The sequence below is a fragment of the Ornithodoros turicata genome, chromosome 4, assembly GCF_037126465.1.
Source record: "Ornithodoros turicata isolate Travis chromosome 4, ASM3712646v1, whole genome shotgun sequence".
Lineage (NCBI taxonomy): Eukaryota > Metazoa > Arthropoda > Arachnida > Ixodida > Argasidae > Ornithodoros > Ornithodoros turicata.
This window is the reverse complement of record NC_088204.1, coordinates 62822813-62840970: the sequence shown is the minus strand read 5'-3', so window position 1 is coordinate 62840970 and position 18158 is coordinate 62822813. Positions and strand designations below refer to the sequence as shown.

The 18158-nt window shown below is 45.3% G+C and overlaps 3 protein-coding genes and 1 long non-coding RNA gene across 4 annotated transcripts in view; 1 reads left to right on the top strand and 3 right to left on the bottom strand.

The window, feature by feature from the left end:
- LOC135393302 (uncharacterized) overlaps positions 1 to 10958 on the top strand; it is a 78175-nt gene extending 67217 nt beyond the window's left edge. Inside the window, exon 3 of the long non-coding RNA XR_010422572.1 lies at positions 10657 to 10958. This is a non-coding gene — a long non-coding RNA (uncharacterized LOC135393302). The remainder of the gene's footprint in view (positions 1 to 10656) is intronic.
- Positions 10959 to 12394: 1436 nt separating this feature from the next.
- Positions 12395 to 13924, bottom strand: LOC135392510 (uncharacterized). Its single transcript, XM_064623217.1, has one exon. It carries the CDS (start codon positions 13922 to 13924, stop codon positions 12395 to 12397), a length of 1530 nt encoding a protein of 509 aa, XP_064479287.1.
- On the bottom strand, positions 13921 to 15108 carry LOC135392509 (uncharacterized). Its single transcript, XM_064623216.1, has one exon. The coding sequence runs from the start codon at positions 15106 to 15108 to the stop codon at positions 13921 to 13923; it is 1188 nt and encodes a 395-aa protein (XP_064479286.1).
- Positions 15109 to 15207: 99 nt separating this feature from the next.
- Positions 15208 to 17691, bottom strand: LOC135392508 (uncharacterized). Its single transcript, XM_064623215.1, has one exon. The coding sequence runs from the start codon at positions 17689 to 17691 to the stop codon at positions 15208 to 15210; it is 2484 nt and encodes an 827-aa protein (XP_064479285.1).
- Positions 17692 to 18158: the final 467 nt, after the last annotated feature.

Genomic DNA, 18158 nt, shown 5'->3' with positions numbered 1-18158 from the left:
GCTGCAACACTGGATACCGTTCCGCAACCAGAAAGTTCGCGCTCTTCGCCGTTCCGCAGGACCCAGAAAGGTTTCAAGAATGGAACCAGCGTATACCAAGAGCAGACATGCGTCTCCAAGCGCATTCGGCCGTTTGCGAAAGACACTTCGGCGAGCGTTATATCGTGCGCTTTTACGCCAACGCACCAGTCGTGAACGGCAGGATCGAGCCGATGAAGCGTGACCGGCCTACCCTGAAAGATCATGCGGTACTCACAATATTCCCGGACCCAAAAATTCCTGCACAAATTCCAAGAAATTGCCCGCTCAGCGCAAGAGGAGGGACCGCAACGTGGAGTCGCCAGTGCCTTGCAAAAGAAGGAATTCATCTGATCCTGACATGAGTGATGAAGCGGCAGACGCCGGGAATAGGTCGGTACAGAAGTACCCTTCCCTTCCCTTCTTCCTTTGAAGCAGCTTTCACTAGATCTTTCAGCATGTACAAATTACAACCTGACAGCCTCCATGAGTTGACCACCAAGTTGGTTGTGAGCTCAACAGAAATGAATTAACAGGTGCTGTGTGCAAGTTTTATTTGATCACTAGGCTTTATTTTTACGTAAAGGGCTTAAACCTCGACAGACACAGACAAGAGTACGCAGGAATATGTCCAAACGGTCTCGACAAAACTAATGTAGCACGCAGGAAGACCAGGCCAAGCGCTTTATTTATTTATTATTTATTTAATATTTATTTTATTTCCGTTGCGGTAGCTGCTATTAGTGGCCAGGACTTCTGGTCAGGGCTGTAAGATTGTGCTAGTCATAAATAGTCATAAATGTACTCCGTTTGTACAGTAAAGTGCCGTTATTGCTGAGAAAAGGGCGGATAGCTAAAAGGTATAACATGTAATTGGAGCAACCGCGACAGCTTTTTGCGCTCGGTAGAATCTGTCGGCCGTTATTGTACGAATTGCGTTCGTTGTTGTTATTTTTCATGTGAAAACCCTGCATTTGTTCAGGAATATACGTAGCCCCTGTTCGCAGTGCTTCGCCTAAAAATAAACTCGCAAGAAAATGCTTCCGAACGCTGCTTCCGATTATTGGCAAAACTCATCGAAATGCGAATCGCCGACTGGGGAAAGAACGCATACCTCCGGCTCGCAGCGCACTCTGCGCCTTTCTTCCAGCGGGAGCGTGCGCTTCTCTCGCCGGTCGGGGTACCACACTTTCTAGCTACCATACCCGAAATAATCCCCATTGTGCATGGTTGACGTCGCGGGTTTAAGGAGGCCCGCGCCCTCTGCGCTGTTTGTCGAGAGGTAAAGTGTCGGACTTTGACTCCAGTTCGATTCGAGACTCGTTCGAATTCGAGATTCGTTCCTGTTCGATTCCAGACATTTAGGTCTTTTTGTTATTTTTATCAGTACTTTTTTTCAGTACTTTTATGTTGTTGTTATATATTTATGCTACAATTATTGTTTCCACGAGTCACCGGCGTCTGTGCTGACTGATTATGGAATTTTTAGTTGCTCTTCGTACTCTTTTACTAGTGCATACTTACAGTATGCCGACGTACAAGTGTGATCAGATAGTACGGATGGCAATATGGGCAGTACACACACAGATGGTATTATAAACGAATGTTGCCAGCAGTGAGTCTAAGCATAAGGCGATTGCCAATTAAGAAATCAGGAAATGGCCAAGGAAATGTAACTTCATATATGCTATCAAAGCTCGCCCGAGATGTCGGTATCTCGGAGACTCTCAACTGGATGTACCAGCGGCTGTAAATTAGGCTATAAACACACAGCGCTTACAATGCCAGTCAGGAAAATCTAGTGCTCGAAACAGTATTCCCTTTTCTTTTTCTTTTTTTGCTGCACTCGCTTACACGCAATTTACCTTGATAATAACTCTATTATTCATGCAAAACAACAACAACAACAACTTTATTTTCGGTCTTGGAGAGTGGGGAGTTTCATCGCAACAGGCGATACTCTACCCCAGTGCTTGGTGGAATGGGGGGAATAAAATAACGAGCCCCTTTACAATAACGATCGAAGTATAACGATCGAAGTTTGGTATATGAATACCACTTGCTACCTAACTTTCCTTTCGCAACCAAGGAAGATACCGAAAGGTCGAGTGGCGAGGCCTCGCAACGGGAGTCGCGATATTCCCAACATAGACTTTTCTCCTTCTGGATGCCAAGAGGAACGATTCGACAAAAATCAAAGAACACAGGGTAGATGTTTCTTACTCATGTTTGTACTGTTATCAATTACTTTTCTTCAAATAACAGCTTAGGATTTCGGAATATCCAGTTTATCCAATATCCACCTGCGAACCCTCATTGCCGGAGTAGCAAAGTGTGACTTTGCGAAAAATTCCCTTGAGAGAGATGTCGGCCCAGGACGCACAATCTCCACGGGGCAGCAAGAAAACAGACATGTATCGTCACGGAAGCTAGCAACGGCAGTGTTAGAAGAACTCAAAATTGAACTTTCATTCCGCAGTCAGCTAGGGACATTTTGTGCGGGGACCTTCCGTCCGGGGACGATGGTTCCTCATTGCGTGGGCAGAAATAATGGTTTGGAGCGTTGGTTTGGAGCGTTTGCAGAAATAATGGTTTGGAGCACCTGGAGCGTTGATGAAAAAATAAAGTAAAATAAAAATCAAAAATCAATAAAAGAAAGAAAGAGAAGAACAAAGAAAGCTGCAGTTGTAAATGCCGTTATCCTAAGGAACATTTTTCTGTGTAATCCGCTTGCTCGTAAATGTCTTGTCTTTCATCCCTAATACCCAACCCTTTTTCAAGTAATCATTGATGTCAAATAATTAACATTCTTGACAAATAAATCAGTCAAATATATAAATGACATCTTTGGACGACGCTCCAGTATGGTACTTCCTATTGTAGGTCAGTCACAGACCTTGCAGTTGTTCTCCCATACTTTCGATGTCCATGAACTTCTGTTCTTGTCTTCAGCAAAAGGGGAGTTATACGGGCCATGAAGCAGTGAAAAAATGAGTGTACAGCTTTCATAGAACATAAACATCGATACAGAAAAGATGCAGGGGACAACTGCAAAACTCGTGTTTGGCCAACTGTAGAAAAATACTAGCATCTAGAGAACGATATCACTAGCGAACTTGAGCTTTTTCTTTACATTACGCGGGCCGCGACAATGCTGTCTCAGCCGATAATCCCTTTACGAGCAGCTAAGTAAGTTTTTGTTCTGGTCTCCAACGCCATGCCATAAGTCAGCGGCCAATGAAAGTAAAGAGGATAGCAACCACCAGGGGGTACGGTGCGCACGCGGAAGCTTAATCGGCGGAAGGATACAGTCCGCGCGGTATTGCTTTCGCGTCACCAGATGGCAACACAGAATGACGTGTTTCAGACGTGTTTCGCTGGGCTTCGGCCGCTGTTTACGCGTACTCACATTTCATGCTTTTTTATAAAAACTAAAAGTGGTAGACATATAAATTTGGTGTCAATCGATTCCTGAAATATTTCGAGAGCAAGTAAATGGAAAGTTTTTTTCGAAATTGCTATATAAGTTTAATAAAAACCTGTTCAAAGAGGGAGGAGAAAAATTGTGTATTTTTTTTCGCATTCGTGACGTCGCCGTAAAATACATACGACATCTATGAGAAATCTAGTAGCATAATTCTCTTCATCTCGTCTTCCTCTTCGCCACTCTCCAAAGCCAAAATAAAGTTGTTGTTGATCTCGTCTTCCTCTTTATGATGAAACCACCCGCGTCAAAATCTGCGCGGTGGTTACCGAGAAAAAGCATAAAAACTGTTCCATAGGAAATACATTGGGACGGAGAGCTGGTATGCCCTCTTAACATTCCTGATCACAACATTGATAATGATGTTAAAATTGTGCTAATAGAGTCTGGTTTCAACACAGACATCAAGCGCAAAAATCGCGAATCATTCCTCATATCCAAATTTAAGTCCCTAAATCCCCACGGTCTCAATATTAGTCCCGGTTCCCTTCATGAGTTAATCGAGTTTTAAGTTCCCTATTCCCAAAGCCAAACATACTTTCACCCATTTTCCACCAGCTCAGACTGACATCCTATCGCCGTTAAGCATTAAGGGTTCGGTCCCACTCTTGTGAAAACTGCCATGTTTGCCAAGAGATTGCGCCGCTCCTATTTGTCTGACGTTGGAAGTATTCATGTCGTAGGAAAGCATTTTTTTCTATACAAATGTGCTACAGCGCCCTTTTGTTTATACATCGCTCAGCTGTTATACTATAAAGCGATGAACATAACCTTAATTCTCATTTTTTGCTCATCTTTGCCAAGGTTTTACGCGAAGAAAAAAGAAAATAGCGCTATGTAGTTTTTTTGCAGCGTTGTGTCCTGGGATACACAAAGTGGGCCACAGCCTCGTATTATTGATATTTGACGTAGGTAACTTATAAACACTCCTAAGAAAACCTGAAAAATTGGATTTTTCAACTTGTCATTTCGGATTGTTCTAGTGCTTGTTTGAAAGCAAAATCCGCACTGAAAAGAGACAATTATGTACAGAACAAATCCTGAAAGTTTCACCGTAATCGGAGTGTATCAAGGGAAGCCTGAATGCCTAACAGCTACCCACTCACCGCCCAGCGAAACCGGCAAACGAGATGCTGTGGCAAAGGCTGTGGCAAACGAGATTTACCGCGTAAGTTGGTAACCATGGTTTGTAAGTACCAGCATTCCCCGAGAGATGTCGCAGGCAAATACCGAAAGAAGACGTTTTTTTTGCTACAGCTATTTCTGCACCCCCTTTTCGTTGTCTTCTTTTCTTTTTTTTTCATTCTATGTCATGAACTTTCTGTGAATTATACCGTTCATTTTCTTCATTCTTTTTTTTTAATGTAGTGTATTGGTTTCATTGAATTTAACTCGGTAACTTGCCGTCAGTCATTGTAACCGACCGTCTGCGAACTTTTCTCCTTTTCAACCGTATTTATCTTCCTAGTGTTTATTATTATTATTATTCTTTAGGCAAAATGCGAATGGTAAATACAAAAGCATGTAAACTCGCGAACTGAAAGTTCGTAAGCTCAATCCACATAGCAAACAATGCGCTTTGTGCCTTTCGCTCTCCACAAAATCTGCCGTGCACTTTTGGTTTCGATAAAGAAAAGTTGGATTAGCTTGTCAATATTATCAGCATATTTACTGGAATTAAGATGAATTAAATACGTAACGGCAGATTAGGGCAAAGGTTCACACTAAGAAGACTGCCTACCGCATACATTTTTCCGGCTTATATTTTGGAGTGGTAATCAGGGCGTGTTGCTCGCCCATCTCAGAATCACAATATAATTGTTCTTATTCCTTTCTTGTGTTTGTATCTTGTTCATAAAAGGTCTCTATTCGATGTCCGCACCCTCTAAGTTAATCCGCGCATAGTTTGTCTAGATGCAACAAACCCGATAATGGTCCTGGGTCTAGCCACTTAGATGGTTGTCATAATAAATTTCAGGGAGATAACATTTCATTATTAAAGATGAATGGCGAAGTTGCAAAATTTACGTGTACCTGAGAAGGCGCTTGCTTCATTTCTATTTTACTGGTCAGTCAAATCGGTTTCTAATACGAAAAGCAAATAGGGGTGTCCTCTTTAGCATAACCGGGTTGTGCCTAGAATAAATAATCAATTTTGTACAAGAATCAGTAATCAGTTTCGTACAGACTAGGACTCGAACTATAGGCTAAATTTTCGTTTATTTTCAACTCATTCTCATACACATTAGCTTTATTATGCAGGGTGTTTCACCTAAGGTGATAAAAAATTCTAACTACACTGTTAAAACAGAACTTCACCACATAGCACGCTCCTAGCCAACCACCATTCCGAATGATATCATTCTGTGCATTGATTTGTTGAAAATGAGAGGAGGCGCCTATCTGGGACAGATTATCTTGTCCCAGATAGGCGCCTCCCTCCTGTTTTGAACAAATAATGACTCAGAATGATATCATTCGGTATGATGGTTGGTTAGGAGCGTGCTATGTGGTGAAGTTCTGTTTTAACAGTGTAGCTACGTACTCGCCGGAGGATTGTCAGACTTCCGGCAATTACCTTCTGGAAAATTTTGCCACCATTGAGGAATACTTTGGACAATTTTTAATTGCGGAAAATTTATTTTTTCAATTGAACTTGAAAATTGAAAATTGCCAAGCGAACCTCATTTTTTTTTACAGAAATATTAAGTCCTCCAGGGGATAACCACAGGCCCCCCAAAAAATTAGTACAAATTCGGCTTTAGCCCCGCCTGCTTGATTGTCACAAAGAAAAGCCCACGGTATTTGAGGGGACAGGGGGAAGTGTTCCCGCCCCCCTTTCGTTTTACCTAGAGTTTTACCTTCCTTTGCGCCGCGTTGACCTTGATGCTGTTGACAACCGTCTTATCACAAAGAAAACAACCGTCTTTATCACAAAGGCCAAAACAAACGAAGGCGGGGACACTTTCTTGTCTAGACTTAGATTTCTGGTAAGTTTCTCTGCGGAAATCAAGCAGGCGGGGCTAGAGCGTAATTTTTACTAATTTTTTAAAACTATTTCTGTTGCGAGTTGTGCATAGTCTTTGTTGGGTCTGCGGTTATTCGTGGAGGACATCATATTTCTGTAAAAAAAAGTAAGGTTCGCTCTACTTTTCAAAGTTCAGTTGAAAAAAAATGAATTTTCCGCAATTAAAAATCGTCCAAAGCCTTCTGTATTCTGGTCTTTCGTACTGCATTATCTCGAGAAGCTTCCGTAAAACGTTCCTTTCATCTCCAACGTCCTTGACTCTTGTGAGTGAACATGTACGCGTCCTTACATATGTGGCTTCCCTGCTAATAGTTCTTATGAAGCCACAAAAACGTGGTAGCTAGTAGTTAGTTAGTTAAATAACTTAGTAAAATAAAAATAAAAGCATGGTATTTCTGTAACCATGTCAACTGTTTTACATGGCATATCGTATCACAAAAAATGCAACAGTGCAATTCACCTTCCTGAAGTTGTACAAGTTGATGCATAACTTTCCCATCAAGACAAGAAGAAAAGAAAAAAGGGTGCCGCGAAAAATGTGTGATCAACGACATTTAGACACGACCGAGCTACGGCAGACGAGGACAATACAGAACGACCGGACAATACGAACGACGGAGGAAAAACAACGAGAATGCGCACGCGTTGACATTTCTTCGGTTGTTGTACCTCATGTCTTCTTGTAAGAGAGAATCACAGAGGAACGCTACAAAGCTGTTGTTCAGAGCTTGGCTCTTGAGTGTCTCTTTGCTTATATTTCTGACATTCTTGCAAGGTTTCCACAGAGTAACATATTAGCTTTGGATCGAAACAACTGTTGTGGACAGAACTAAAAATCGTAGCATCCTATTTTTGCCCCCAGTAAGCAATGCGTGCGTGTACAATGAACGCATGCGGCATTTCGTACAACAGCTGTTTCATTGTAATCTTTTCGATACGCGACGTACAAGCAGCCCTGTTGTCAAATGGCATATAGAACTGTATTCGTTATTATTATAATACTTATCACAATGAAACTGCAATTCTCGAATCATAACAATTGCGCCCTTCGCTGCGCATGACGAATCAACTTCGGTCTCCCAGTGCCACTGACAACTTCTATGACAGCGAAGCCTGTTACGGGCGGAAAGCAGGCTGTTACAAAACAATTGTCAGTGTTAGGCGTGAATACTATTGCCCAGAGAGAAAAGACTATAATCCAATCCCCTTCCCCAGAGCACGCGCGTCTTTGTCTCGTTCCTTTTTCTTTCCAACTAGTTTCTTTGTTTTCTATATGTGGGGGAACTGAAGGAAGAACCGAAGCATGGAAGGAGGGAGCACCACGGTAAATGTTTATTATGTAGGCAAGGGGAAGGAGTGCTGTCGCATCCATTTTGCTACGAGGAATTTTTGTCGCACGATAACTATCTTGCAATGCAAATGCAATTTCTTGGATTGAACTCTGAAATCTGTAGGCGGATCCTCCGTTTACTCGCAAATACAACGATCCTCTCACGGCAAACTGTGGGCAATCAGCGCCGCGTAATGCGATGGAGACGACTGAAATAAACTAGTGAAATTGACGACATTTCGTGGCGAAAGATCACACCTCTCGTCATCTCACAAAGCGATAACACGAATCGCAGCAAAAAAAAAAAAAAAAGTCATCTTCACCTTTGATGACACTTTCTCACGGCCGCTACTATGCGGAACACGGACAGGTTACATAGCGTATAATCGCCGACTTTACTTCGGTTATGCCATTCCTTTGATTCTTATCGTTTTGTGTGCGCACTGTGAGTTGAACTTCTAGTTTCAACAGAAGTGGTAATTTCTAGTGATGTCACAAACTTTTTGCGAACCTGGTGGTTCGCAAGGCTCGACGAACCTTCGAATTTCTTGTCAGTTTCGCAAAGGTTCGCAAAAGTTCGCAGCTGAGTTTAGCGGATTTTTTAGCTGCTTTTTAACTTTGAGCGAAACGGACGAAAAGTAAAAAATCAAGCAATAATGAACGGTCACGTGCGCCCTCCTGTGCGAGGTACATATTTCTGCCCACATGAGCAAGGCTGCGATCGACTGATGGTATAGTTGCATTTATTTATGCTGTGAGCTACAACACAGAAAGCAGAAATCGGTTTCCTTTGCCAATAAAATAGATATTTCTCATATTGCTGTTATTCAAGAAGATTCAGAAGAGGGTGGTATAATTGCCAGCTGGTTATAAAACTTCGTGGTGCCTTGGATGACAGGTAAGCGACGAAAGTCCGCCCCAGACCGGAGCCCACTAGTGTTCTGGCTTCGTGGTAAACGTAGTTTGTACATTTAAGATTTAACTGCTAACAGTTTTGCGCCGTTGTCCTTGCGTGATTTGTTTTTCTTACCGAGTTATATACCGAGTTAACTTATACCGAGGCGCAGGTATAAGTTTCTGTTGCTAGAAAAGTACAAATGGAAGGAAAGCTAACTGATTTATCTTACATACCGTACAGGAGGACATATTGTCTGATGTGATTAAGCCCAATTAAGCCTTGAGTGGCGTACGTTGGACTGTTTGCGTTTACGGGCAGGTCACGCCAGCGCATGCGCAGTGAAGTCGAACTTTTGCAAACTTTCGCGAATTTTTCTGAGAAAAGTTCGAAAGTTTCGAACGTTTGCGAACTCGAACTTTGCCAGGTTCGTGACATCACTAGTAATTTCATAATTCATTTCAAGAAATCCTGTTTCTGTAAGCTGTATTGAGATAAAACTGGCACCGATCGGCACGTGAACAGACTCTTCACAGCTGACTGCAATTATTTAGTATTTGCGTCCATTTTTTGTGACGGTTGTTTGACCATTTTGCATTTGAGATACATATTTTTATATATCTCAAATGTATATTATATTTTGCAGAGTCTTCGTCACGCGCTACGCGCGCGGCAGCTACTCCCGTGCTACTCAAAACACGAAAGCACGAAAATCAACTCGCCGTCTTGAGCGACAGTTTCAAAAGACTTTTACGAGACAATCGAGACAATCGTACAATGGCATAAAGGGGAGATCCAAGGTCAAAAGGTCCAGTCGACAGCTGTCCCACGCGTAACTGTTTCTCCCTAACAGGGTCATCCACGGAAACCGCGACGGTGGTGCCCCGCCATAGGAAGCCCGTAAATAAATTCAAGATGGCTACTGTGAAACCGTTCCCTTGAGTAGGACCGCCACCCCGTCGGCCACCTGTGGTGTCTTGTGTCCACTTGACCTTCCCAGTGTAAATCCGCCGAACCCCAACGTAAAAGCAAGGTCACTCACAAGGCAGGTTCCTCTCCTCCTCCTCCTTTTTTCTTTTTTGATTTTTTTCATTCTGTGGTTCACGTGGTATCCTGTGACTATATAATGTACACCATGTGCCCTGTGTTTTTCACACCTGAAGAAATGTAGTCTGCTACATGAAAGCTTCTATAATTAAATAAGTATATCTTAAACTTCAGTGTTGGATTTTTGTACCGTTTATGCCTTCTGTGGACGTCGACGAGACCCTTCATCTTTCTTGTGCTGTTAGCTTCAGGGTACTGAAACTGATATACAGCTACAAGTTCTACGCCAGGGGTGCTGTGTGGGGACACCACATTGGCTCTGTTAAGTTCGTCTGCTATGTTAATGACGGTCCCAGTCTGTAGACGTTCGTTCTTTCTTCTTGATTCGAGCACGCTTTTGCGTCGCCCTTGACGACAATAGATAAAACGACCCCCTAAAGAAAATCGCACGTGCTGTTACTGTCAACGCGCTGCCGCAGCATACTGTCGTTTTGCATGGCCGCAAAGAAACGCTTATTGTACCGCTTATGCAGTATAGCTGGTACAAAAAAAGCGTACACCTCCAGTTTAAGAAACCAGGAGCGGGAACGGTGTCACCAGGGTGATAGTTGACTAAGAGCGTGCTATCCGGTGAGGTACAGTTTTAAAAGTGCGTGGTTCCACTGACGCGTCAACAAAACCGAGTTGGCGATTTCGCCCAACCAGAGACCGGCACTCTCAATGTCACTAGACAACTGTCGGCATATTGCAGGGAAAAAGCAATGCAATACTCTCAGCGAAGCTATTCAGTGACTCCAATAGGGCTCTGCTCTGCATTGAACATATTGTAACCGTCCTCTGTTGTTTTTACACAGGACTTGGGCTGCTAACCAAAAGACCGGAAAGCCAGGCCAGGGTTGTAGGTCTGGCTCCTGCGCCTACCAAGTCTTGCCTGACAGGCTCAACCGAGAAAACATTGATAGACAAAAAGAAAAGGCCCCGCAGCACAAAATGGGCCCCCTTGGTTACGGCCGGAGGAGGAGATCGGTTGCTGAGAAGAAGCATCTTCTATCGCTCATAGCAGGCAGGATCGCTGCATGACCGGTTTTATACAAGCTGGATAACTTACAGCAAGAACGAACTGTTGCACACATTGCTAATAATAAAACAACAACAACAACAACTTTATTGTGGGATGATGGATGAGGAGTTTAATCGCCTGGGTATTACACTAACAACGTCACTCTGTAACTATGCTAAGAACACTGCTAACAATGTCACCCTATAATGCACACATTTTTTTGCACCTCAGATGTACAGAAGGGTCTGCGTTGAACACAATGTGTACCGGTGTAATTTACTGCACAACTCGTCGATATTACTCGCTTCCAGTTGTTAACAAGCGCGAAAGCAAAGAAATGCACATAAAATTTGCGATTTCGCGATTCCCCTAGAACAGGAGAACCGTTATTTATAGAACTGTGACGTAGAAAGACAAGAACATTTTTTTCCGGTAGCATCGTTGGTGAGATAAGCAGTACAGTAGTATAAGTAGTAGTTATCCATACCTGACCTCACGGTTCGAGCTCACAATCACGGTTCTCAGCAGCACAGAATGAGTTTTGCGACTAGTGTTTATTTACGCGTTATTCGCAAATGATAAACCCGCATTTTTCCGCGAGACATATTGAAATCCGCGTTTCTCAGTCCTCAAAATCAAAATCCGCGGTTTCCGCGACCAACGTTGAAAGCCGCGTTTTTCCGTGACCACGGAATCCTAGGATCCCGATGAGCTGTATATGCTACAAAGCAATACCAGCCAGAAAAACGGCATTTCGTGGCGCTGTAGACTACAATCTTAAAGGGACCGAAAAGTGAAAAACAACCCCCATATTTTTGCCCAATGTCGTGCACAACATCGTTGTTTGATAAGACACAGAAAGTACTACTTCTCAATTCGGCATATTTTTTACGTATAAATATTTTGAAGATTCCCGGAACATGGACGGTTCTGCCAGCGAACGGCGAAAAAGAGCAACTTGGGTTTCGGGTCCAGGGCTCCCAGGGATTGGTCAACCCTTACCACGTGAGAGTTAATTCTGTAGAAAACAAAGTTGACGCACATTATCTTACAGCTAAACGCCATTTTAAAAATGACGCTCACTTCCATAGCTTTACGTTAATAAAGTTGTTAGAACATTTTTTGCGTGTAACATTTTTGGGCTGAATGTGTTAGAAAATTTTTTGCGTGTAACATTTTTGGGCTGAAGTTGTAAACGTGTTACAAAGGGAAGAAGACAACGATCGTGCGTTATGTGAAATATATGTGAAAAAAAAAGTTATGTGAAAAGTTACGTGAAATCGTTCGTTGGGGAGCTTCGCTCAAAGACAGGGACTCAAGCATTCCATCGCAGCATCATTTATTTGCGACCATGTCTCACGGTACCCGAACCAAGAATGACAAAAGTAAACACCAAAAAAAAACAGTTCACGTGCTCCCCGCACGATCGTTGTCTTCTTCCCTTTGTAACACGTTTACAACTTCAGCCCAAAAATGTTACACGCAAAAAATGTTCTAACACACTCCCCCCCAAAATGGGCTAGCGCGCATTTTTAACCGTTGGCCAGTTCTAGCGGATACAGCAGTTGCACCGGTCTTCTTCGCAAAGTCCCATCAGGTAGGCGTACGGTGCAAGCCCTGACTTTCTCATCCCTGCCGCAGAATACGTCCACAATCCTGCACAACTTCCAGAGCGGCCGTGGTTGTTTCTCATCGTGCAAGATGACTATGTCGCCAGGTTTGAGCGCTGATGACTTGAAAACTCTCGACGAACGAGATGACTGCAGTTCGGCCAAGTATTCCTTGTGCCATCTTTTCCAAAGGTGGGCAAGACCCCTTTGTCGACTTGTCCAAATTTCGTCTAATGATAGTTTCGTTGAGGTAAGTTCTCTGCATTGTGGGGTAGGTAGAGACGTCAGACGTTTACCGATGAGGAAGTGCGCTGGGGAAATTGGCATTTCTTCAGAGCTGTTGCTGTAGAGGAACGTTATAGGCCGTGAGTTAATCACCGCTTCCACTTCAGTCAGGATGGTGACTATCTCTTCCGTATCAAGGAGCTTCCTTCCTAGTACCTTCTTCAGCGATGTCTTGACGGATCGCACAAGTCGTTCGTAAAACCCGCCCCACCAGGGCGCCCGCTCCATAATGAACCGCCATTCAATTTTGCTCGTCGAGAAATGATCTTTCACCACCGGATCCCTTAAGGCCAACCACAGTTCTTTCAGTTCGCTCCTACTTCTCTTGAACGATAAGAAATTGTCAGAATACACAATGCGGCATAGCCCTCTCCGTGAGACGAACCGTCGTAGAGCCTGTAGAAAACTCTTGCTGGACATGTCCTTGGACAACTCGAGATGTATTGCCCTCGTGACTGCGCATACAAAAAGGACGATGTAACGTTTCTTGGTACTGCTAGCTTCCTTCACCATCAGAGGTCCGGCAAAATCAATTCCCACCACTTCAAACGGTAGGCATTCCGTTACTCGGTCCGCTGGCAAAGGAGCAACCGTTTCGCTTGCTGCCTTGGCGTTCAAACGCTTGCAGGTCACGCAGTCGTATATGACCCTTTTTACAAGTCGACGAGCTCTGGTAACCCAAAAGTTCTCTCGTAGTTGCACGAGTGTATCTCTGATGCCCGCATGAAGAAGTTGATGATGAGTCTGACGAACCAGTAGCTTCGTGTAATGATGATCTCCAGGCAAGATCCTGGGATGTCGCTCGTCGTACGTTCCACGGCTGAACTGTAGACGTCCGCCAGCCCTGATAATCCCGTCGTTGTCGATGAATGGTGTTAGGTCCCTTAATGGCGAGTTGCTCGGAAGTTTGGAGCCCTTTTCGATACAGCTCAGTTCGTGCTGAAAGGTCATCCGTTGAACTGTCTTTATCCAATGGACTTCGGCCTTTTCGATCTCTTCTGTTGACAGTACTCCACTCCTCCTGACATGCGATTTCAGGTTATGAATATAGCGCAGGACCCATGCTGTTGTCCTATGAAGCTTGAGTACGGAACTGTACTTGTTGATGTCAAGTAAAACCGGTACTGTGGATGTTGAAGTAGCTGTGGTTAACACCTGGGATTTCATTTCTTCAAGTTCTTCGGACGCAAACCGTGTCGTTGGGGGCCTTCCTGGCCACGAGCTCTCGTCGCTGACGATCCACGGTGGTCCCTGACTGACCCTGTCCCTGGTAACTGACTCCCGATCAGTCGTTGAGCTGATATTCCTCTGGTCATTAAGTCAGCGGGATTCTCTTTTCTCGGACAGTAGTGCCAAGGATGCGAATCGCTGTTCTTTTGAATTTCGGTCACTCGGTTCCTTACGAATGGTTTCCATCTTGCTGCATCGCCCTGGATCCAATGGAGTGTGATCATACTGTCGGTCCAGAAATGCACGCCGCTAACGTCAAGCTTGAGGTTTCCGCCGATGTACTGAAATAGGCGTGATGCCACGAGGCTCGCCATCAACTCTAGACGGGGCAGCGTCAGTTGTTTTAGTGGAGCGATTCTTGACTTCGCCAGAAGCAGTGTCGTCGTCGTCCTTCCTGTTAAGTCCCTTACGCACAGGTACACTACCGCGCCGTAGGCTGCGGTGCTTGCATCCGCAAAGACGTGCAGCACTCTGCTGTCGGCGACGTCACTTGAGCCATACTCGTAAAATCGCGGTACTTGTATCCGCGATAAATGTCTTAGGTCGTCGCACCAGTCAGCCCATTGGTGTCTGATGTCATCTGGTAGAATTTCATCCCATCCAAGTTTAAGTCGCCAAGTGCGTTGAAAACAGAGTTTAGCGGTTACGAGAAATGGCGAAATCAATCCCATTGGATCATACAGCCTTGCTGCTGTCTGTAGTACGAAACGTTTCGTATCTTTACGTTGCTCGGAGATCTGCCTGACACTGTCCACTGCGAATGTCAGGTTGTCCGTCGCGGGATTCCAAGATAATCCAAGAACTTTCAGTACACCCGCCACTTGACCCTGTGGCATTGCTGCTGTTGCTTCCTCATCAAACAAGTTCCTCATGGTCGGACTATTGGACGCCCATTTGTGCAACTTCATAGAAGCAGTTTGGAATATGCTCTTCGCCTCACGGTAAAGTTTCTCGGCACTTCCTTCATCTGCTGCTCCAACCAGAAGGTCGTCAACGTACAGTGACTCGCTGAGCAACGTACACGTGACGGGGTATTCGTCTTTCAGGCTCCGCAGGTGGTGTTGTAATGTAGCTGCCAGTAGAAAGGGGCTCGACGTGGTTCCAAAAGGGACCCTGGTCATTCTGTACGTTTCGATGTCTGGCAAAGGTTGATCGTGTGTCGGCGCTTCCTTCAGCCACAGAAAACGTAGTGCATCTCTGTCAGCGTCGGTGATGCCAATCTATAAGAAGGCCTTCTCGATGTCAGCGACCATAGCCACCCGATATTTCCTGAAGTTCAGCAGTAATGCCACTAGGTCACAGTTCCACTTGTTGGGGCCACTTTCCAAATTGTCGTTCAGTGACTTCGCCTTGGCATCGTGTGACGAGGCATCAAATACGACCCGCAGCTTTGTCGTGCTGGCGCCTTCTCTGATTACCGCCTGATGGGGCATGTAGTACGTCCTGCCCTGCGATGATTGATGTGGGCTTGCCACCTCCGCAATACCGCTGCGTAGCTGCTGCCGTATGACGTTGTCATACTCGCTCATGAGCTGTGAGTCACGTGTAAGCTTCCTCAGTAGTTGATGAAGTCGCTTTCGGGCGACGGCCTCGTTGCTCTCCAGATCCACTTCCGTTTTCCACGGTAGGCATACTTGATAGCCATCTTCGACCTTCACCACAGTCTCCATGAACGACGTTACAACGTCGTTATCCCTCGTATCATCGTTTTCTGTCTCACGTATTCCTAGGCTGTCCAAATCCCACAACTTTGTCACGAGCTCTTCCAGTGGCCGCTCTTGCGTCACCGTCCGCAGCACTACCGTCTTGTTACAGTGGACAACATTTCCGCCTGTCAGGATGGGACCCTGAACACACCAGCCGAAGGACGTTCCGATGGCCCTCAGTCCCTTGCCGAGGTCTTCCACCTTCCCGCTGACGACTTCCCAATAATAGTCGGATCCTATGAGCACTGCGATCTCTTTGGAATCGGTCTGAATAACATCAGCTGGCTCCAGATTCTTGTCGTTCAGCTTGCCTTGTATATCTTTGTCAATCATCGGAAGAATCTGCTCGCAAATGCTGTCGGTTTCCAATGCTTCAATCTCGAAGCTCTTTTCTCCATTACGACTGCTCATTGACAATCGTACTCTCCTGAAGCTCCGTTCTGTGAGGTGGCCTCCAAACACTTCAACCGTAAGCTCCTCGGTCTCCAAATACTTGCACCCCAGTTTCTTCGCCATCCTCCTTGATATGAAGGACCGCTGGCTCCCGCCATCAAACATGATTCTGGCAAGTGTCGTAGAGATTTCTCCTGACAGCATAGCCGTCGCAGTCTGAAGGAGAACTGTAGCCCTCCTTAAATTGTCAGCAGCTGAATGTAGGCTAACGGACGTCGTTGGCGTTGCGACAGAGTCCTGATCCCCGTCAATTTCTTTCGATCCTTTTTTCGACGCGTAGCTTGGATCGCACATTGAAGTTGCATGTCGGCCTGTGCATTTCCTGCAACGCAACCTGCTCTTGCACTCCCTGGATTGATGATTAAGTTTAGTGCATCGGTAGCACCTCCGCTCAGCTCTGAGAATCTCCTTTTTCTTCGTTAACGGAATGTCAGAATCACAATTCTCCGTCCCATGCTGTTGTGACGAACAGAATGTGCAGCGTGTCTTCCCAGCCAAGTGCTGCAGTGCGGCTACTGAAGCTGTTGGCTGGCGTTTCCGGTCGTGAGAAATCTTGTACTGTCCCTTGTCGTCGGTTTTTTGGGTAGATGTTGCCTGCTCCCGGCTTTCTACTTCAATTCTAACCAGCTGAAGTAGGTCTGACACCTTCTTCCGGTATTGCCTCACAGCAGGGTCAGAAATTCTTGCCGTTCCGGCGCTGTCTCCAGCTTGAATATCAGATGGAACTCCCACCGGGATGGATGCCATTGCCGATTTTCTGTGATATTGCAGCACAATGTCTATCGGTAACGAGCGTAGCAGCACAGGGTACAGCAGTGAACAGTAAGAGTCTTCACTCACACCTAGGACATTCAGTCCGCGAATGTGGGCTTGGAGTCTGTCATAGAGCTTACGAAGCTCGCGTACGTCTTCGGACAATCGTACGGGACGAATATTCAAAAGCGCTTCCATGTGGTCCTGAATGATGGCAGTTTCCGTCCCATAACGTTGCTGCAACAACTCTACTGCGTCCTTGTAGCATTCTGCTGACAAGTGCAGACCTGCTATAGCAGCTGCTGCCTCGCCGACTAATACCGACTTTAGGTAACTGAACTTGTCACTCTGGGTCAGATCTTCGTTCTGATGGATCAGCCGTTGAAATTGTTCCCAAAAGGCCTGCCAATTTCGCTGCTTGCCGTCGAACTTCAATAACTCCAATTTAGGGAGTTTCACCTTGACTGCCGTCGATCTCGTCGTAGAAGTGGTCTGTATTCCAGCTTGTACAGATCCATTCTTCTTGCATTTCAGTCTGGCGATGCAGGTAATCACACGGTCGTTGTATTCATATGTGCGCGTAAAATCCTCTTCGCTCTGTTCGATCTCGCTGTGTTCGATTTCAGCGTCTATGTCGTTAAGTTGCTGGTGACACGCTTGAAGTCGTTCGATCAACACATCGAGAGCGTCCAATGTGGCTTCTCCAGTCCCGCTCAGTAGACTGCTGGCTTCGGTGATGATTCGGGTCACTTGGGACCGGAGCACCTGACGTTTCTTCGGTAGATGAGACATGGCGTCCGCCGTGTTCGATTCCGTCGATTCGCTGCGTCGTTACCGTTTCAGCAGTGTTCGTCGATCAGAGTCCTTCAATACCTTCAGTCCTCGAACATCCCGGGTTTCGGCACCAAAAGTTATGTGAAATCGTTCGTTGGGGAGCTTCGCTCAAAGACAGGGACTCAAGCATTCCATCGCAGCATCATTTATTTGCGACCATGTCTCACGGTACCCGAACCTTGGAATGACAAAAGTAAACACAAAAAAAAACAGTTCACGTGCTCCCCGCACGATCGTTGTCTTCTTCCCTTTGTAACACGTTTACAACTTCAGCCCAAAAATGTTACACGCAAAAAATGTTCTAACAAAAGCATTCAGCTACTTCGCCGCTACGAGCTACGATCCGCCGCGCCATCTGCAGGGCTATCTGTGTTATCGCGTTTATTGTTTACGTCGTGGGTGGTCATGTTGGTCGCGCGAAGCAG